The sequence below is a fragment of the Dipodomys merriami genome, unplaced genomic scaffold, assembly GCF_024711535.1.
Source record: "Dipodomys merriami isolate MVZ:Mamm:240054 unplaced genomic scaffold, mDipMer1.0.p SCAF_13, whole genome shotgun sequence".
NCBI classification, from domain to species: domain Eukaryota; kingdom Metazoa; phylum Chordata; class Mammalia; order Rodentia; family Heteromyidae; genus Dipodomys; species Dipodomys merriami.
The window spans coordinates 4,531,246-4,552,845 of NW_027202604.1; the positions used below are offsets into that span (position 1 = coordinate 4,531,246).

General features: G+C 42.7%; 1 protein-coding gene across 1 annotated transcript in view; it reads left to right on the forward strand.

The window, feature by feature from the left end:
- Window positions 1-15,875, forward strand: part of Dcp1a (decapping mRNA 1A) — a 57,679-nt gene extending 41,804 nt beyond the window's left edge. Inside the window, exons 7-10 of the mRNA XM_070018519.1 lie at window positions 7,056-7,814; window positions 9,420-9,485; window positions 11,121-11,339; window positions 11,654-15,875. Of these exons, the coding sequence (XP_069874620.1) occupies window positions 7,056-7,814; window positions 9,420-9,485; window positions 11,121-11,339; window positions 11,654-11,734 (1,125 nt within the window). The 3' untranslated portion in view covers window positions 11,735-15,875. The remainder of the gene's footprint in view (window positions 1-7,055; window positions 7,815-9,419; window positions 9,486-11,120; window positions 11,340-11,653) is intronic.
- Window positions 15,876-21,600: the final 5,725 nt, after the last annotated feature.

A 21,600-nucleotide genomic window follows, 5' to 3' on the forward strand; every position in this document is an offset into this window, starting at 1 on the left:
ATGTGGACTATGGAACCTATCTTTTATTGGTTGAGATGGAGTCTGGACTTAGGCTGGCATCATACTGTAATCCTCCCTACATCTCCCTTCCAAGTAGCTAGGATTACAGGAGTGAACCACCTCACCCAGGCACAGTTCATTTTGTTAAATTCCATTGAGGCTGGAAGTAATGACACAAGATTATAATCCTAGCACACCAGAGGCTGAGTTAGGTGAATAGAGAATTTAAGGCCAGCATGAGCTTCGCATTGAGACCCTGTCCCAAACAACAAAAATTTCCTTGAAACCATTTCCCTAGTTTGTTCTATTTTGTTTTTTGCTTTCTTTACTCAAGGCTCAGGTGTTTGTTTACTATAAGCTTTCTCCATTCCTATTACTTGACCTTATTTTCTGTTTTTCAAAGTAGGTATATCTAAACATTGGTTTGTGCCTATAATCACAGAAGGATGGTTAACATCTTTATAATTATTAATAAATAAGAATTATTATTAATAAGAATTGATGTTTTTCAGTACTTCTTTTTTGGAGGTACTGGGGTTTAAACTCAAAGCCTTCACATTTCCAACCCTTTTCTGCACTGGTTATTTCTTATAATTTTTTTTTTTTTTTTTTGGCCAGGCCTGGGCTTGATGTCAGGGCCTGGGCGCTGTCCCTGAACTTCTTTGGCTCAAGGCTAGTGCTACCACTTGCGCTACAGTGCCACCTTTAGCTTTTTCTGTATATGTGGTACTTAGGAATCGAACCCAGGGCCTCCTGTATGCTAGGCAAGCACTCTACCACTGAGCCACCTTCCCAGACCTACACTGGTTATTTCTGAGATAGTGTCTCACTTCCTTTTTGGGTCTGCCTATTTTAGGCTTCTTGTTGTAGCTGGGATGATGGGCATTCACCATTATGCTCAGCTTCTTCTGTTGAGATGGTGTCTTGTAGACTTTTCTATCTAGGCTAACCCAGCATCCTCAGTCTCAGCCTCCTAACATAAATGGTATGACAAGCACACAACAATATACTTTTCAGCCTAGCCTGGCCTCAAACTGCAATCCTCATGATCTCGGTCTCCTAAGTAGCTAGGATTACAGGCAAGAGCCACCAGTGCCCAACTCTAGTACTTTTGTTTTTTATGTTGGCTTATTTTGTTGTTAATATAATTGGTATAAAAAGAAAATTTTATGCATACATGGTGGCAAATGTATGTAATAGCTGTATGATCCAATGGTTCCTATCATGGAAAGATAGATAGATAGATAGATAGATAGATAGATAGATAGATAGATAGATAGATAGATAGATAGATAGATAGATAGATCCCAAAGAATTGAAAACAGGTATTCAGGCATACTTTTACACCATTGTTTGTGGCAGCATTATTTGTGCTAGTCAAAAGGTAGAAGTAACTCAAGTGTCTTAACAATGGGCAAATGGTTAAAGAGATGTGATATATATGCATAGTACATATAAAAAGTAATGGAATTCCAATGCATGGTACATGGTATAAACTAAACCAGTCACAAAGAATAAAGAATGTATGATTTGTTTTTAGGAGGTATCTAAAATAGGTAAATCAACAAATAATGGAAACAAAAGGTACAACAAAGGTTACTTGGGACTCGGGAAGATAAGTATTAATTAATGGGTACAGAATATTTGTTCATAATGGTGGAAAAGTTGCAGAAATGATCATGGTAATGGTAATACAACATGGTAAATATACAGAATACTATTGAACTTTTTTGCTTAAATGTAGTTTCATGTGTTTTTTTTTACCACTTTTACTACCTTCCTTCACCCCCAGAGAATAAAGTCTTGCCATGTCACCCAGGTTAGCCTCTTACATTCTTGGGCTCAAATGATTCTCCTTCCTCAGCCTTCCAAGTAGTTGGGACTATGCAGAAGTGTTACTATGCCTGACACTATCACAGACATTTTGTTTATTAGTTAGGTTTTTGCATGCTTAAACTCAGGGCCTCACAGTCAGCTTTTTTGCTCATAGCTCTTGCTCTCCTTTTGAGCCATGCCTGCAGTTCTGGATTTTTGCTGGTTAATTGGAGATCAGAGTCTCAGATTTGCCTGCCTAGGCTAGTTCTTAACCATGATCCCCAGATTTCAACTTCCTGAGTAGTCTACCAGAGTTGTGTTGTTTGATTTTTGTGCAGATACTGTGGCTTGAACTCAGTCCCTGAATACTGTCCCTGAGGCTTTTTTGCTCAAGGGTGGCATTCTAACACTTGAGCCACAGCTCCACTTCATCTTTTTTTTTTTCTTTTCTGTGTGTGTGGCGGGGGGAGGGGGAGGAGGGGGGGTTAATTGGAAATAGGAGTCTCATGGGCTTTCTTGCCCAGGCTGGTTTTGAACTCTAATCCTCAGATCTCAAACTCCGCAGTTGGTAGGAATATGGGAGTAAGCCACCAGAGCCCTATTCAACACAGCCCAAGCCAGAAAGTCTGTGAGACTGATCTCCAGTTAACCACCAAATGCCAGAAGTAGAGCTATGACACAAGTAATAGAACACTAGCCTTTAGCAACAAAGCTCCAGGACAGCGCCCAAGCCCTGAATTCAAGGCACAGTACTGGCACTAAAAGGGATACAGGGCAGGGGGCGGCGAGGGGCGGGGGAAGAATTTGTTCCATCAACAGACATTTAGGATACCAGGAATCAAGTCACAGTGTTGACCATGACAAACAGAACCTATCTCAAAGAGAAATTCATTGTCTGGTTTTACTTAAATGAGTTTGCAATGTTACAAGGGAATTTTTAATGAAAAAAAAAAAACTGTCCCTAATGATCCCTTGCGAAAGAACAAACAGGTTTATGATAGCACAGCTTTTCTTTTTTTTTTTTTTTGGTCGGTCGTGGGGCTTGAACTCTGGGCCTGGGCGCTGTCCCTCAGCTCTTCAGCTCAAGGTGAGTGCTCTACCACTTGAGCTACAGCACCACTTCCGGTTTTCTGGTGGTTTATTGGAGATAGGAGTCTCATGGTCTCTCCTGCCCGGGCTGGCTTTGAACCGCGATCCTCAGATCTCAGCTTCCTGAGTAGCTCGTATTACAGGCGTGAGCCACTAGCGCCCGGCTAGCACAGCTTTTCTGTCTCATCTGGTGACTGTGTTGTTATTTTACATTATAGGAGTGATATTCCATAAGGAGTCAGTGAATTTCTATTATGTCAAAAGAGTATTCGGTGTTCTTTAAAAGCATCCAAACAGATTTATCATGGTTGCTCTTAGAATTATTCTGTGTTTGGACTGGGACTGTAGCTCAGTGGTAGAGTGATTATGTAGTTAATTGAGACCATTGGTTTGATCCTAACACCACCACCACCAAAAAAACATATTTGTGACTATAGTGTAGGTCAATTTGAGTTTATCAAAAGCTCGTGGGTACCAAACACAGGGATAATTTAAATTCATAACAGCTCTGTGAAATAATTGCCACAGTTACCCCATTTTGTAGATGAGTAATTAGGAAGATTATAAAATTTTTCCAGAGTTAACAGATATCTTTGATTTTTAGACCCTGAGCTCTACAGTTTTTTCAGAAGCAAAAATATATGAAGTACTTGAATCAATAAATTCTTGAGCATTTATAAACAGTTGAGGTTCTGAATCTGGAAACTCCCCTTTTAAAATACTAGGAAGTGTTGACAGGTAGCCACACCAGTGTTACACAGTAGGGGCCTGGATATTATAGGATTCTTTTTCCTTATTCTTTTGTAAGACAAAATGATCTGGTCTAAAACTAGAGTTAATACCACTGGCGGAAGCTCTGCCTCTTCATCCATAGCAGTTACTTCACACTGCTTCTGCTCAAACCTGCCTTGTCCCCTCTAACATAACATGACACCACACATCAAAGAGAAAATATAAAACGGTACTCCCTTATACTGCCACTCACAAACTTTCCTGGATCTTCAGTTGTTGGCACTGGGTTTTTTTGTTGGAGGGAATTCCTCATTCTCTACCGACAGGGTCTGCTATTAGTGAGCTCTCTCCTAGTGCTGTCTTCCCTCTTGGGAGGACTTGGGAACAGCAGGGTGAAGTCTATACTAACTGGATGGTGGCGCCATTGTATAGATAGATGAACCCAGGAGGATAGAGGGCAAGGATTAGGAAATGAATGAGAAAGAGCCTCTGCCTTGGAGGAACCCACCTTCCACTTTGGTTACTAGAAATACTAACTTTAAACGTTCCCCTGTGAGCTGAGTTCCATGCATTTCTACCTCCCACCAGCCCTTCCGACTTCAAAGAGTTACTAAGACTCAGAAATGAATGGCTCCCTAGGCTGCATCATACGAAAGGAGCAGAACTGGGTGCCAGTAGCTTATGCCTATAATCCTAGCTACTTAGGAAGCTGAGATCTGAGAGTTTTTTTATTTTTATTTTTTGGGGGGTCTGGTTGTGGGGCCTGAACTCTGGGCCTGGGCGCTGTCCCTCGGCTCTTCAGCTCAAGGCTAGCGCTCTACCACTTGAGCCACAGTGCCACTTCCGGCTTTTTCTTTTTGCTTATATGGTGCTGAGGAATCGAACCCAGGGCCTCACCTTCCCAGCCCCTGAGGGTCACAGTTTAAAGCTAGCTGGGGCAGAAAAGTCCTTGAGGCTCTTATCTCCAATAAACTACTCAGAAAAAGCTGAAAGTGGCAGTGTGTGGCTCAAGTGGTAAGAGTGCTAGCCTTGAGCAAAAAAAGCTCAGAGACCGAGCCCAGGCCCAGAGTTCAAGCTCTAGGACCAGCAAAAAAGGAAGAGAGGGAAGGAGAGAAAGAAAAGAAAAGAAAAAGAGCCTGGTAACAGCAATGTTGCTGGAGGCCTGTCCTTGCTGAGGGAGATTTGTTCCCCGACTTACATTAACACTTTTGATAACTTTCAATACCTCTGGGTTTCATATGTCCCACAGAGAGCTCACTTTACACACACACACACACACACACACACGCACGCACACACGCGCGCGCAGGCACATACATACATTCACATCCTCCTCTTTGGGACCTTTTCTGAGCTTACCTTCCCAAGTAAGTGGCACTCCCACCCAGGTACCAGGGTATCCTCTTTGAACTTTTTTACACAAAAACTATACCTGTACAATCCTAGCTATTGGTACCTGGCCAGGTATCCTCTTAACTATACTCTATACTCTACTGGGCTGGCTGACCAGCCAGCCACTGACTCCTGCCTTTCTTTGTTTCTTTCTTTCTTTTTTTTGGCGGGGGGGGGGGGGGGGGGAGGGGGGGAGGAGCCTGGGAGGTCCGGTCGTGGGACCTGAACTCTGGGCCTGGGCACTGTCCCTCAGCTCTTCAGCTCAAGGCTAGCGCTCTACCACTTGAGCCACAGCACCACTCCTGGCTTTTTTCTTTTTGCTTATGTGGTGCTGAGGAATCAAACCCAGGGCCTCAGGCATGCAAGGTAAGCGCTCTACCACTGAGCCACCTTCCCAGCCCCTGACTCCTACCTTTCTAACTCCTTATTTCTCATCTTCTCTGCTAGTCTTAAATTCAGAAGTCTGTAATTTCATCCTTCCAATCTGTTCTTTATGTAGACACCAGAGTGTACAGTTACATGAAACAAATACTTTACAAAAACCCTGGAAAATTGTAATCCTAGCTAGGTGCCCGTGGCTTATACCTTTCATCCTATCATCAGGAGTCCGAGATTTGAGGATCACAGTTTGTAGCCAGCCGGGTAGAAAAACCTCAGTGGTGCTGTGGTAGAGAACTATTATTGAGCAAACAGGCTCAGGGACAGTGCCCAGAATTTGAGCCCCGCAACCGACAAAAAAATAAAAAATGCAGTCCTATAGAAAGGTCATACTACAGTGGCGTCACTATGATATGCAAGTGCAGTGTGCTTTAGCCATGAAAGTCATGTGTCTCCATGAATTAATGATTTCACGCTAAAGATATATCTAAGCAACTAAACTAATCACACATTTTAAGAATAAAACCTTGACTTAACTGCTTGTGTTTTCAAAGTACTTAGTACATTAATGTGTCACACTAAAGGAAGTTCAGTGAAGACTCTTACTCTCTGCTTATGTCCCTTAAGTTCAAGTCAGAACAGGACTTAAAAATCCTGTGAGTACTCAGGTATAAAAGTTAAGTGGCGCCGGGCGCTGGTGGCTCACGCCTGTAATCCTAGCTACTCAGGAGGCTGAGATCTGAGGATCGCGGTTCAAAGCCAGCCCGGGCAGGAGAGACCGTGAGACTCCTATCTCCAATAAACCACCAGAAAACCGGAAGTGGCGCTGTAGCTCAAGTGGTAGAGCGCTCGCCTTGAGCTGAAGAGCTGAGGGACAGCGCCCAGGCCCGGAGTTCAAGCCCCATGACCGACAAAAAAAAAAAAAAAAAGTTAAGTGGCCCAACAATACTACCTAAAGGTACAAAGAAGCACCCCATGGAAAGTGTGAGTGTTTTCCCCCTTTGAATAGTTGCAATAGTGTTGGTAAGTCAGTTCACTAAACTGTATTTAAATTTTAACTTGGCAGCTTGGTTTTTCTTCATTTGTATTGGTACTGGTATTTGAGCTCAAGACCTTGTGCTTGTTAAGCAGGTGCTAGAGCATTTAAGCCATGCTTCTTGGTTTTTCTTGAAGATTCTGTGACTTGACAGTACAGAGTGGGGAAGACATGCTATTAAATGGTTAAATATATTTCCTGGTATTTAGGACCTAGTCAGTCCCTGAGGTGCAATACTAGCTTTTATCAAAAATAAACCACTTGAGTAGAACTCAGTCACTATCCTCTCTAACATCATTCCCCCTTTTGCATGTTGCTGACATGGAGCAATTGGGCATAATTACTTCAACATATACCAGGGGGAAAAGGCATTCTAACACTATTGCCTAGAGGCCCAAAAATTTGAATTTATCATTAGTGCATATTTCCATTCACCAATCTGGAGAGACAGGTATACTCTGATCTAACCCTGGCACATCTCCATTCTATTCCATTCCTTATTTTAAGTCTCCATCTGCCCTTGCTTCTGAAAACTATTTTGGTTGATGGAAAATAAGTTTGGTTATACAGGTCCACAGAAGTTCTTTTCATTGGTGGTCTGATTGTTTTTCAGCCTGCTGCATCTGGACAGAAACATCTGACAGTGGAAGAGCTGTTTGGAACATCTTTACCAAAGGAACAGCCAGCAGTTGTGGGTCTAGATTCAGAAGAAGTGGAGAAACTACCAGAAGATACATCCCAGAAAGAGCCTAGCTCCTTCCTTCCATTTCCCTTTGATCAGTCAGGAGGAGCCCCTCAGTCAGAAAGCCTGGGTGTCCATTCAGCCACCCACCATGCTGTCCAGCCTGAAGTCACCACTCCACTGCTGATCACTCCAGCTTCCATCACGCAGTCCAGTGAAAAGCATGCCCCGAGCTACGGCATCCCCTTGAGTCCTGTTCTCAGTCCCACTCTACCAGCAGAAGTTCCCACCACACAGGTTCCCCCCAGCTTACCTCGAAACAGCACCATGATGCAGGCAGTGAAGACTACACCTAGACAGAGGTCTCCACTCCTGAACCAGCCAGTCCCTGAACTAAGCCACACCAGTCTAATAGCCAGCAAAAGCCCTTTCAGAGCTCCACGGAGCATGACAAACACGGCTGCTACATCCCTCCCAAGCATTGATCTTCTCCAGAAACTCAGGTTGACCCCACAGCACGACCAAATACCAACACAGCCACTTGGGAAAGGTGCAGTGGCACCCAGCTTTTCTCCAGCAGCTGGCCAGCTGGCCACACCTGACAGCTTCATAGAGCCTCCCTGTAAGGCAGCAGCAGCAAGAACAGCAGCCCCAGCCTCCCTGAGCAACATGGTGCTTGCTCCCCTCCAGGTAATGGCAGAAACAGGAAGGCATGTGTAGGGGAAACAAAGATTTTGCTTTTTTTTTTTTTTTTTTTTTTTGGTCGGTTGTGGGGCTTAACCTCAGGGTCTGGGTGCCATCCCTGAGCCTGAGTCACGGGGTCTTTTTTGCCTGGGCTGGCTTTGAACCACAGTCCTCAGATCTCAGCCTCCTGAGTAGCTAGATGGGAGCTACTGGTGTTCAGCAAGATTTTGCTTTTGATTGATGTGAGACAGAGTAGTTATAAAGAGGTGGGAGTCAGTGGCTCACACCTGTAATCCTAGCTACTAAAGATGCTGAGATCTGAGGATCGCAGTTTGAAGCCAGCCCAGGCAGAGAAGTTCATGAAACTCATACCCAATAAACCACTCACTCAGAAAGAGCTGAAAGTGGCTATGGCTCAAGTGGTAGAGCATTAGTCTTGAGCACAAAGAGGTTTAGAGACAGTGTCCAGGCACAGAATTCAGGCCCCAGGACCAGGGAGGAAAAAATATCAAGGGCTAGGAGAAAGGGATGGTAACAAGCCCTTTGTGAACTAATCATAATTAGTCAGTGGTGCTGTCACTCAATTCTGCTTCCCAAAATTAGTTCAACTGATTTAAAATAATAAGACACCATATTTAAAGGTTCTTTGTATTTTTGCCTAATAATAAGACACCATATTTAAAGGTTCTTTGTATTTTTGCCTAATAATAAGACACCATATTTAAAGGTTCTTTGTATTTTTGCCTAAGAGTCCCAGGAGTCCTCAGTTGGCTATAGATCCAAACCTTTCTGGGCTTAGATCCATTTGCACCTCCTTCAGTACTTGTCAAGTGCCAGCACCCCAAATCTGAAGGTATAGGGCCAATAAAGCTTTCTAGTAAAACTGACATGTCAGCTGCTACTCAAGAGTCTCAGAAGTTAGCTACACTGTTCAGAGTTGAAAACTATTTGAGACTGAGAGAATAGTGTACAGAGGCCTGGAGATAGGAGAGCATTTGGGACCTTAGGAAGCTAGCAGAGTGGGGGGAGCATTAGCTCCCCAAGGTCTTTAATCTACATACTGCAGCAGAAACAGGCCTGAGCTGTCCCCAACAATTATATTCTTACATGAGATACAGGTCCCAGCTTTGGTTTTGTATTTTGTTTTTTTTGCTAGAGTTTCATAATTTTCCAGGGCTAGCTTCAGACCAGGATCCTCCTATCTATGTCCCCCTCTTTATAAGCTGGGATTATAAGCATGTACCACCACACCCAGCTTACTGTTTGAAATAACTTTGCTAACTTTTTCGCCTGGGCTGCCCTTGAGCCAAAACCCTCCCACTCTACCTCCTGAGTTAAGTAGCTGTGATTACAGGCATGCATCACCATTCCTGGCATCACCTTTTTTTTTTAAGACATGTAAAAGGATCTGACTGCATGCCTTTTCTGAGGGGACCTCAATAGGAGAGCTGTTTGAGGTTCTTGTTGTCTCTACAACAAGAGTCACTGATCACACTGTGACAAGTTCTCCCAGCAATCCAATAGCTAAATGTGTGAACCATTCTTGATTTCTCACCACTAACTAACTGAAACTTGGTATATCTGTTCATCTTTTCTTATTAAACCTTGCAGTCTATGCAGCAAAACCAGGATCCTGAAGTATTTGCCCAACCCAAGGTGTTGTCCAGTGCCATCCCGGTAAGGATCCCCTTTTTCTCAAGAGTACATTGAGGATTTCTTGTTTTTCTTTACATGCAAGGTGAAATTTTTATCTTTCACGCCCTAACCCATCTTTGATACATCACCTAGACCAAGCCTCATGTCCTCTCCTATGATCTCTTCCCTAATCAAATGGAGGTCAGAACAGTCCTGGGTAGGCTTTTGCTTGGCCCTTTTAAGTAGATGGCCAAGAGTATGTCAGCCTGAATTCTTAAGAAGGAAGTAGTGTTCTGGAAGAGCTATGGTATCCCAGGGAACACAGCCACAAGCCTCTCATTTCCTGTTACTCTGATGTAAAGCCTCCGGGTCTGTGTCTTCTTCATCCCTTGTTTATCCTCCCTGACTCTCACCCTGTGTTTTTTTTTTGGTTTCTTTGTTTTTTGGTCAGTACTGCAGTTTGAACTTGGGGTCTCACATTTGCTCGTATTCTCACCACGTAGGGCCACGTCCTCATCCCTTTTTCCTTTGTTTTTTCTCAGAGATTCATACTTTTTCTCCCTCAGGTCATTCTCAAACTATAATCCTTTTATGTACGCCTCCTGCATAGCTAGGATTACAAGCAAGTACCACCATACCCAGCTTGTTGGGATCTTGCTGTGTGCCTTGGCTGGCTAGGAACCTTGATCTTCCCAATCTCCATCTCCTAAGTAGCTGGGAGCCAGCTGGGAGCATTAGCCAGCCCCATCCTCATTATCACCAGCTTTGAAATGCATATTCTTCTGGGGTTTTTTTTGGTTTTTTTGGGTTTTTTTGCCAGTCATGGGGCTTGAACTCAGAGCCTGGGCACTGTCCCTGAGTTTCTTATGCTAAAGGCTAGCACTCTACCACTTGAGCCACAGTGCCACTTTCCAGCTTTTTTCTGTTTATGTAGTACTGAGGAATCGATCCCACGGTTTTATGGATGGTAGGCCAGCACTCTACCACTAAGCCATATTCCCAGCCCCAAAATGCATATTCTTTTTTTTCTTCCTCACATGTCAAATTCCCATTTGCTTTGAGCCTTTACACCTCTCCTTGGGGCTCAGAATTTAAAGTCAGCCTGATCTTGATTAGCTTGTCATGTTTTCACATGATCAATAGCTCTTAGCATGGTTTTGTGCCAAAAACCAGGCTAAATGGCTTAGATGCCAGAAAACACAGCCTTAAAACTCTGGCAAGCTCTTTGTAAGAGCAAAAGCACTGCTGGTGAAGTTCCCTGGTATAGCACATATTTAGTATGCTTTAGGCCTTGAGTTTAGTCTCGAGCACCCAAAATACAAAAGTCAAGAGAATGTGAGAAATATTTTAAATTTCGTATTACTGATATATTGTAATCTTGTTATTAAGTATAACTAGATAGAAGCACATCTGAAGGAAGAAAGGAGGTAGTTGGGGTTTTGTTGTTGTTGCTTTAATCATATAGCTAGACTTTTTGCAGTATTAAGGATCAAACCCAGGGCCTTAGGCAAGTGTCCTGTCACTGAACTATATCCCCAACCTATAAGTTAAGTTTATAAAGTCAACTGGCAAGCTGTTTGCTATTTGTAAATTATGAGATGACATATAAAAGCAGGTGGGGGCTATGGGGCCCCCAGCTTCTACCCTTGGGTGAGGAATGACATTTTTCCCCTTCAGGTTGCAGGCCCTCCATTGGTTACCGCAACAACTACTGCAGTAGCTTCAGTCTTGCTGGCCCCAAGTGTTTTCCAGAACACAGCTCCAAGGTCTGTAGACCTTGAGAGGAAAACAGGCCCCCCATCTCCCCTCACCGTTACAACTCCAGAAAATCAGAAAAAGCCTTCCATTATTCTCAGCAAGTCTCAGCTCCAGGATACATTAATACATCTAATAAAGGTATGTAAGACATCAATTAGTCTGGGTTCTCTAATTCTTTAATAAAAGAAAATTAATTTTATAAGTTCTTATAAATTCAGAATAGCTGAGAGTAATGTTTTTATCCTCCAAGCATTTGTTCCTAATAGAATAATAACTGAGTAGATTCCAGGATATTGATGAGTAGCTCTGGGTGGTGAGACTATTTAAGTAATTAGTTATAAGCCATACCAATCATTTGTATAATCTTTTCCTAAGCTGTTACCAACTAAGGAAGTGGGCTCTGAACAAATTAATGTGACATGATATGTTTTTACCCTTGCTATCTCTTCCAGAATGATTCCAGCTTCCTCAGTACACTTCATGAAGTTTACTTGCAGGTTCTGAACAAGAACAAAGACAACCACAACCTATGACTGCCATGGAGTAGACCTGGAGGCAAGAGTCAGCCCCACAAATAGGCTTCATTATGGAAACCTGTCTCTGAGTGGAACATGGAGTTTTGAGAATCCTGAAATTGAGCCTATGAGAAAGAGACTCACGCCTTTGAATGTTTTCCAAGTGACATTCTCAGTGATAATGGAGGTTTCACTGTGAAGCATCACCAGCAGACCTTTGTTTTGACAAAAACAAAAAAGATCGTTATGTCCTCTGGGTGTTTTCATCAGCTGTGAGCACATGTGTGACATAAGGAGTCTGACTTTTCAGTTTGTTTTCACCTTCAAGGACTTGGGGAGAGTGGTCACCAGCCTCGAAGCCAAGCTCAGCCTCAGCAGCAGCCCTCCCTCACTCCCACCCCTAGAAACCCTGGCTGATGGTCAAGTTCCAAACTAAGCAAGAGCTAGCTCTGCAAAGTAGCTTCACTTTTAAGGATCAGAGTTCAGGTTGATGAATTAGGAATTATTTGTTCAAGTGAAGTGTATGTTATATGAGCACCCCCATTTGGGCCTTAAGAGTACTGAAATTTCCTTGTGTTTTGTTTTTAAGTATCCCCAGACCTGCCATGTGGTAGGCCCCAGTGCGGCATTGCTATTTGACCAGGGCCTTGCAAGGAGGCTCTTTAGTGATGTAGGAAGAGGCATGTGACACCTTTGAGGCTGGGGCTGCACATGCCCAGATCCTACTAGAAATCTCCATTTTAAGTTAAACTCTCCAGTGGTTTTGAAAATGTTAAGTTTGTGTGTGAAACACAGCCTTATTTTCCTTTTCTGTCTAAACACAGAAGTCATTGTTAATTGTTTTCCTTAACACTTTGACAAAAGGACCAGTGGACCAACCTGACAAAGCCATTTTGGTTCCATTCCTCAAGTGTACTGAAAACAGTTTAAAGCTATGCAGAAAAAGGAGCTGTTATTCACACTGCCCTTACTTTCTTGTAGAATGTGGAGTTAAAAAGAAAGCGTGAGATTCAGAACTTTACCAATGTATTTCTAGGCTGTGAATCCTTTCCCAGCCCAAAGTGTGAAATATATAAAGACGCTTTGTTATGCTGCTATTGATCTGCCATGATTTATACTTATTCTTTTATGGCATGTAATGATGTTTAGTAAGATTTTAATGTAGAATTGGATTTATTTCAGCAATAGTAATTTTAAGATATTCTTTGAATGAGTGTCTTTGTTTATATGATACAGGTCATTTTGTAGTATTTAACCTATTAAGATGCACTGCTTACTTTTCTGAGCACTATTTAATGATGGGGGAAAAAACCCAATTGGCTCAACCAGCTAGCATAAGGATTAGCTGTGAATAATGCTGACAAATGTGATGGTTCCTTGGGAACAATCATTTAAGCTTTAATGGTAACTCAGTCGTAAATCCATAGATTTCTTTCTAGCTGAATTTTTAGAAAATTACTTATGAATTACATACTTGTTTTAGTTTGGCCTAGGTTTTTAGCATAAAGAATACCTTGTTTGGTTGGCTTCTGTAAATCTGGGCAAGCTTCCTGAACAATGTTTCTGCTTCTCAATATAGTATATTCTTTTGTTGTCTACCTAGTTAGATGTCCATTGTGCAGAATTCAGGGAAGCTTGTAAGTTACATTCAACTAGGAATAGTTTGTTTTCAAAGATAGTATGTAAATTCAGCAACCAAAAATGAACTGCTCATGTATCATCTGGGAAAGATGAAGTTGTAGTAAGATTAGGAGTGTGGCTGATGCCAGGAGATGGTGTCCAAGGGGCCACGTGGCTGTTCTCATAATATGACATACCAGTAGGTTTGATCACACCCAACTATAGTCTCAGTAGGCTTCAGTAAACAGACATATCAAGAGATGTATAATGGACATTTGAATTTAAATGATGCTTTTGTATATGTATGATAATATGTGAGATAAAGAGCAAATATTCTAAAAAGGGTCCATAATCAAATCTGTTAATTTTTGCCCTTTAATTCTAGGGATGGATATAATAGTTAAAAGAGAATCTATGATAAGACTTCCTTAGTGTGGACATAAGCTTTTTAAGTGCCCAAGAAATGGAGACTTGAAAAGGGTCAACCTGTTTCAACTCCCAAATCTATATATTCAAAGCATTTACTTAAAATTCAGAAGCCAGAAGTTGGTGATCATGATTACCAGAAGTTCAGGCCAGCATGTCTCCAGAGAACCAGGCCAAGCCTGGATAGTTGCAGTTATATGGGCCTGGCCTGAAAGTCACATTTGGTTGCCTTATTCCTCATTCAGGCTTACTATCCAGAACCTCATGCTAGTTTAGGCTGCATGTTTACATTATTACAGTATCTTTACTGGAACCTTCTAAAATGGATGCCAAGATGGAGATGCTTCTTGCTAGGTTTTACAGCACCTCTGGAGTTCTGCATTTAGTCCACTCTGTCCATCTGTAAGCATCGCCCACACCCTTTGCGCCTGTGGTCCAAGTGTAGGCTCTGGGAGGAGCAGCCCAAAGCTTGGAGTATGGTATGTCTGGGGTGCCCCGGGGGTGGGGGCATTGCTCTTTTTGTTGTAGTTAATGTGAGATGTGAGTGATGCCTTTGAGTAGATTCACATGCCCCTCATCACCAGTACCTTCCAAACTGCTTTGTTCCTCCTTTGTGATGCATCTTCCAGAATTTATGGGCATGGACATTGGCCTGCTTGACTTTGAATCTTCAATTTTCAAGTAACCATCTGCAAGGAGAAGCATTTTAAGGGGTCTCCATATAGGACACCCTCAGCTTCCCTTAGATAGAGTGGTGGTTTTCTTAGAACCTAAGTCAAGATCCTGGGCCCTTCTCTACAGGAGGATGCAGACTTAGTTTAGAATATGGCTGACAAGGTTTTGCATGACTAAGCATTCTATTTCTGGCCTCTATTTTCTTGTGGCAATTATAAACTCTTATTGAATCCATTACAAGGTAAATATTTTAAATCATGCAGCTTTCTCTCCTCACTAAGAATGTAGTTTGGTATTTTCTTACTTTGTTAGAAGAGGCCATAACTGCCATTGTATTACTAATAATGCAACATGAAATCGAAGGTGCCTAATTGCTTAATAAACAAAATCAGCCATCATACTGTAACTTGGAGAGGAATGAAATGAGCACAGGCAGGAGTGGGCTCTGCCATGTAGGTGAGGAGGCCTCAAACCCAGGCCCTTGCTGCACATTTGCTGTTGGGCATGTGTTTCTTGCCTAATCTTTGGTTTTCTTCAGTGCTATTCAGGGTACCTTCTGGAACCAATAGTGTCATGTGTTTTCAAGTATTTATAATATTAAGATCTGGCGAAGCAGAACAGCTTAATAGACTTTTTTTAAAGCTGCACTTGAGAACGCTTCCATGAGTGGGCCAGGGCCTCAAGAAGCCTTTTTTTCCCCAGCAGACTTCAGCAGGAGAAATGTGTGCAATGTCTTGCTTCAATTTGGGTTTGACATCTTTCTTTAAAATGTTAAAATGCAATGTCGATCACTTTGAAGTGGGAAAAAATGCAAAGTTGTGTTTCCCTTAGAAAATGTGTTTTTAAACTATGTTTAAAGTAATCTTTTATTCCATATTACTGCTTTGGCCATGTGACTCTCATGACTTTCATTGTACCGGATTCTCGGCTCCCTGAAACATGGAGACAAGAAGCTCTGGAATGACAGCAAGGTTTTCATTCTATGAGCACAATACAGCATCATTAACATTTTTAATGGTATGGGTTTTATACCATCTGTGTATGTTTGCAAATATTAAGTTATTACATGTTTGAAAATGAGCATTTTTCATCCTAAATTTTATATGTTTGCAAATATATTTTTTTAATAAAATTTCAAAACCAAGTTTTAGCACCTACTAAATTTTAATTGTGTTTTTATTTAATTTGTAGAAATAGGAACTTTTGAATTGAGTCCCTGCATCTTGCCAGACCCTATTCTGGTGAGACAGAGTAGGAGAAAGAATGAAACAAACAAGGAAAACCTTATCCACCTGTTCCCAGTCTGTCTACTTTGGGTTCCCCAGAGAAACAGAACTACTAGACAATAAGTGTGTGTGTTTATATAATGTGTGTATGTGTGTATTTATATATATATATATATATGTATGTATGTATGTATATGTATATATGTATGTACTGGAAGGGATTTGGTATATCTAAAGACAAATTATAACAAATTCATTTTAAGGATATTGACTTTATTTCTAATTCTAGAATCCTGCAGTGTCACATTCTTTGTTTGTACTACCACTTAAGCCATGTCCCCAACTATTCTTTTTCAGGTAGGATCTGGTTTGTTGGGTTTGTTTGGGGGTTTTTTGGTTTGGATTTTTGGGGGGTTTTTTGTTTTTTTTTTTTTTTTTTGGTGCTAGTCCTGGGGCTTAAACTTAGGACCTAGGTGGTGTCCCTGAGTTTTTGTGCTCAAGGCTAGGGCCCTATCACTTGAGCCACAGCTCTAAGCTTTTTGATCCTTAATTGGAGATGAGTCTCTTGGACTTTCATGCCCAAGCTGACTTTGAACCATGACTCTCAGATCTCAACTTCCTGAGAAGCTAGGATTACAGGTATAAGCCATTAGTGCCCAACAGGGTTTGCCATTTCTGCCAGGGGCTGGCGTCTGATCCTCCTGTCTCCAGCCTCCCTATCCCCAAGTAACTGGGATTATAAGCATTAGCTAATGCACCCAACCTACCTCACTGGGCCCTTTTTTTTTTTTTTTTTTTTTTTGCAGTGCTAGGGCTTAAACTCAGGGCCTGGTAATGTCCCTGAGCCTCTCTGTGGTCAAGGCTAGCACTCTACCACTTGAGCCATACACCACTTCTGGCTTATTCTGTTCATATGGTACTGAGGAATAGAAAGCTTCATACAGACTAGGCGAGCACTCTATCACTAAGCCACATTCCCAGCCCCTCATCTCCTTTTATTTTTTTATTTTTTTTTTAATTTTTTTTTTGGGGGGGGGTCCGGTTGTGGGGCCTGAACTCTGGGCCTGGGCGCTGTCCCTCAGCTCTTCAGTTCAAGGCTAGCGCTCTACCACTTGAGCCACAGCGCCACTCCCGGCTTTTTTTCTTATGTGGTGCTGAGGAATCGAACCCAGGGCCTTAGGCATGCAAGGCAAGCGCTCTACCACGGAGCCAACTTCCCAGCCCCCCTCATCTCCTTTTAAAACAAATCTTCTGTTCTTTTTTCTTTAGTATCCTCTTACCTGTAGCTCCACACGCTGTTTTTTGTTGACTTGGGGTTTTGTTGTTGATTTGGGTTGTTGTGGGGCTTGAACTCAGGGCCTGGGCACTGCCCCTGAGCTTTTCCCACTCAAGGATAGTGCTCTACAACTTTGAGCCACAGTGCCACTTCCAGTTTTCTGGTAGTTAAGTGGAGATTAGAGTCTCAGGGACTTTCTTGCCTGGGCTGGCTTCAAACAACAATCTTCAGATCTCAGTCTTCTGAGTAGCTATCATCAGCACCTGGTTCACACAGCTTTTTAAGTAAAATTTAGCAATATAAATCATTAGATTTATTTCTTTATTTGGTCAGTCGTGGGGCTTGAACTCTGGGCTTGGACCCTGTCCCTCAGCTCTTCAGCTCAAGGCAAGTGCTCTACCACTTGAGCCACAGCGCCACTTCTGGTTTTCTGGTGGCTAGTGGAGATAAGTCTCACAGACTTTCCTGCCTGGGCTGGCTTTGAACTGTGATCCTCAGATTTCAGCCTCTTGAGTAGTTTGGATTACAGGTGTTAGCCACAAGCATAATAATTATTATTTTAAAATAAACCTAATGACCAGGTGCTGGTGGCTCACTCTTGTCATCCTAGCTACTTAGGAGGCTAAGCTCTGAAATTGCAATTTGAAGCCAGTCCAGGTGAGAAAGTCTGAGACTTACCTGCAGTTAACCACCAAAGAGCCAGAAGTGGAACTGTGGTTCAAGTTGTCAGAAGTTATCCTTGTGTGGAAAAAGCTAAGGGAGCCGGGCGCCAGTGGCTCACGCCTGTAATCCTAGTTACTCAGGAGGCTGAGATCTGAGGATCGCAGTTCAAAGCCAGCCCGGGCAGGAAAGTCCATGAGACTCTTATCTCCAATAAACCACTAGAAAACCATAAGTGGTGCTGTGGCTCAAGCAATAGAGCACTCGCCTTGAGCTGAAGAGCGCAGGGACAGCGCCCAAGCCCAGAGTTCAAGCCCCACAACCGACAAAAGAAAAAGAAAAAGAAAAAACTAAGGGACAGCACCTAGGACCCCAGTACTGGAAGGAAGAAAAAGAGAAGGAAGAGAAAGAAAAGAAAGGAAGAAAAGAGGGAGGGAAGAAGGGAAAAAGCAAGGAAGGAAGAAAGATTGTGGATATTTTAAAGCAGTTGTGATACAAAGGAGAGATAGATGTACCTGAGCACAATTGCACAATTTCTCAAAATCCCCCTCACCCTCCAGCCCAAGCCCTCATCTCTCACATCTATGGTTTCCTACCTGAAAGGAGGCTGAACAGTATTTGCATTCCCAGCCCAAGATGGTGAGATTATTAATGCCCCCAAGAGGACTTTGGAGTTCTTCATGATGGTTCAGCACCTTCCAGGCCATCTCAAAGAGGTCAATAGAATGGTGGGCAGGTAGGAGAGGAAAGATTGGAAAACAGAGATGCTGTTAGTCCCCTTTCCCATCAGGCTGGAAGTGGCAGTCTTTCTGTGCTTGACAACACTTTGGCTACCTAGGACCAAGGCTGCTCAAGTCCCTTTGCCTTCACAGGGTGGCACACAGAGATGCATGTCACTATTTGTTATGAATAGAATTAATTTCATCCTCATGACTATCTGAAAATAAGGGAATCTATGATTCCAGCTAATTCTCTGGACCTTTAGTGCAATCTTCTTTAGGAAATAAGGAGGGGCTGGAGGATAAAAACGAAGGCTAGGGGATGGGAAGGTGGCTCAGTGGTAGAGAGCTTGCCTTGCATGCATGAGGCCCTGGGTTTGATTCCTCAGCACCACATAAGCAAAAAGAAAAAAGCCTGAAGTGGCTCTGTGGCTCAAGTGGTATGGCACTAGCCTTGAGCTGAAGAGCTGAGGGACAGCGCCCAGGCCCAGAGTTCAGGCCCCACAACCGGACCTCAAAAAAAAAAAAAAAAAAAAAAAAAAGAAGGCTAGGACTGTAAATCATGATATAAAGAACTTACCTCACATTCAAGAGTCCCTGGGTTCAATCCTCAGCACCACAGAAAGGGAAAGAGAATGGGGAGGGACATGAAAGAAAGGGAAGAGAAGAGGAAAAGAAAAAAAAATACATTTGATTACTTGATAAACTTTCTGGGTGGCTGGACATGGGGTGATACTGGGAGAGTGCAGATATCCTGGAGAAAAAAACTTCCAGTGCACACCTCTTGTGTACTTCCCTTTGCTTCCTGGCCACAAAGGTTTAATTCCTCCCTGCCTCTACAGCCCACTGCTTATACCTAAATATGTCAGCAGGTTTCCACTCTTCTGGCCCGACAAGGCTAACCTAGAGCACAGAGCCTGGCATGAAGGAAGAACTCAACATCTGTGTTGAAAGAAAAATCCCATTTTACTGATGTGGGGAAACTGAGGCTCAGTCAAGAGCAAAGATCTACTGTGGGCCAAGTAGGCTTTAGGTCCCCTCTCTTTACACTTTCTCCCAATCTCAAGATGGAACCTTACCAGTTAGAAGCAAAGTTGACTGAGCTAGCAGAACCAGACTTTCTGGAGAGTTCTTTGCCAAATTTGTATCCAGAACCCTGGGAAGGTTGCCACCCTCTGACCCAGTAGTTTCTTATTTAGAGGTAACTCCTCAGGACATGGATGTGGATTCCAAAATGTTAACTGCAAGGTAATATCTACCAGTGAGAAAACAAAAGCCATCCAGTCATCTCTGGGGATGAACAATAAATGAGAACAGCACTCTATGATCAGACATTACATAGCTAGTCCAAATAACATCTTGGAAGAATTGTGAATTGCTAGGAGGAGAATGTAGAAGAAAAGGTATATTTCATAGGATCCTGACACTTTTTTTTTTAGTAATAAACCACAATAACAAATTTATTGAGCAATGACTGTTTCCAGCTTTGCCTGATTCTCTGAGGTAGCTAGCCCCCATGTCCACTCTACTGTGAGTCTCTAGTCTTCCCTCTACCCATGCCCCTGTTTTATGTTCTCTGTGACATTTATAATAAATCAATATCTTTCACATGAATAAATGACTAACGCTGGTCCTGTTTGGGTGGAAGTATATGTGGCTTAACTTATCTTTTAAAGTTTCTATATTTTCCAGGTTTTTACAATGAGCATGTTTTACTTTTACAATCAGAAATTGAGTGTTCTTTAAAAAATGGACAGGGGCATGGCTCAAGTGGTAGAGTACTTGCCTAATAAGCATGAGGCTCTGATTTTCAACCCTCAGTTTCACAAAAAAAAAAAAAAAAAAAAAGCCAAATCAGTTGCCAGTAGCTCATGCATATAATCCTAGCTACTCAGGAGATTGAGATCTGAAGATCCCAGTTCAAAGCCAGCCAGGCAGACAAATGTAAAAGACACTTCTGATTAATAAGTTAAAAATGGAGATGTTGAGTTGAGATGAGTGGCTCAAGTGGTAGAGCACTAACTTTGCAAAGCCCTGAGTTCAAGCTCCAGTACCAGTACTAAAATAAATAAAATTTTTAAAAAGCAATTCCAAGCCAGATAATCCTAACTACTTAGGAGGCTGAGATCTGAGGATCGTGATTCAAAGCCAGCCTGGGCAGGAAAGTCAGTGTTATCTCCAATTAATCAGAAAACCAGAAGTGGCACTGTACCTTAAAGTGGTGCAGTGCTAGCCTTGAGCAAAAGAGCTCAGGTATGGTACCCAGGCCCAGAGTTCAAGCCCCAGGACAGGCAAAAAAATATATATATATATCCGTATGAGAAAAATGTGCGTCCAAGTTTTTTTGTGTTCTTGCTTTCCTGGGACAACATTAAAAGAGGTATTTCCTCCGAAACAAAAGAGAAACCAGGCATTGAAGAGGAGAGATGGATTTATTAAAACTCCATTCATCAACCTACAAGCCTCTGTCAGGTGCCTACAACCAGGCCTCCATGAGGCACAGGGGCAAAGGTGGGCACTTACACCAAAAGGACTTATTGCAGGTTCTTTATTGCTGACCAGGGGCCCTGGGTATGAGCCAAAGGAAGGGTCTCAGGATCATCAAGATTTTGGCTCCACTGTAATCCCTGTGCTGAATTGGGACTCACAGCACTGGGCCCAGGCATGTCAGGAGCCCACACATGGGCCCAGCCCTGCCAAACCAATGCCCGACACTGTCATTCAGGAATGCATCTGCTCAGGGCCATTCACGCCTCATCAGTGCTCACTCAGTGGACAACGGATGGCAAACCTGCCGGAGCACATCACAGTAGCTTTGCCCTGAGTTGCATGTGGACAGCTAAGTAAGAACAGCAGCCCCCACAGCCTGGGGCTCTGCTCTCAACCCAAAAACATCCTGGGCAGCAGCCTGGCTTATGAAACATAGACATGGGTTTACATAATCATGGGAAATGAAGAAAAAATGTGCCTTCATACAAAGACACCCCCCCCCCAACTGCAACAGGATGTTTTTCAAGATGGAATTTTATTTTCTTCTGGTTATAAGCCAACTGTGTTCATTGCCATTAAACCCCAATAAAAAGAAAAGGAGCTGGGCACTTTGTGCTGATACCTGTAATCCTAGCTACTCAGGAGGCTGAGATCTGAGGATTTTCTTTCAAAGCCAGGCCAGGCAAGAAAGTCTATGAGACTCTTATCTCCAAGTAGCCACTGAAAGGATCCATCACATTCATCCCAGGGGACCACACAGAGGCAGGCAGGCACAGGAGAAAAATTATTACA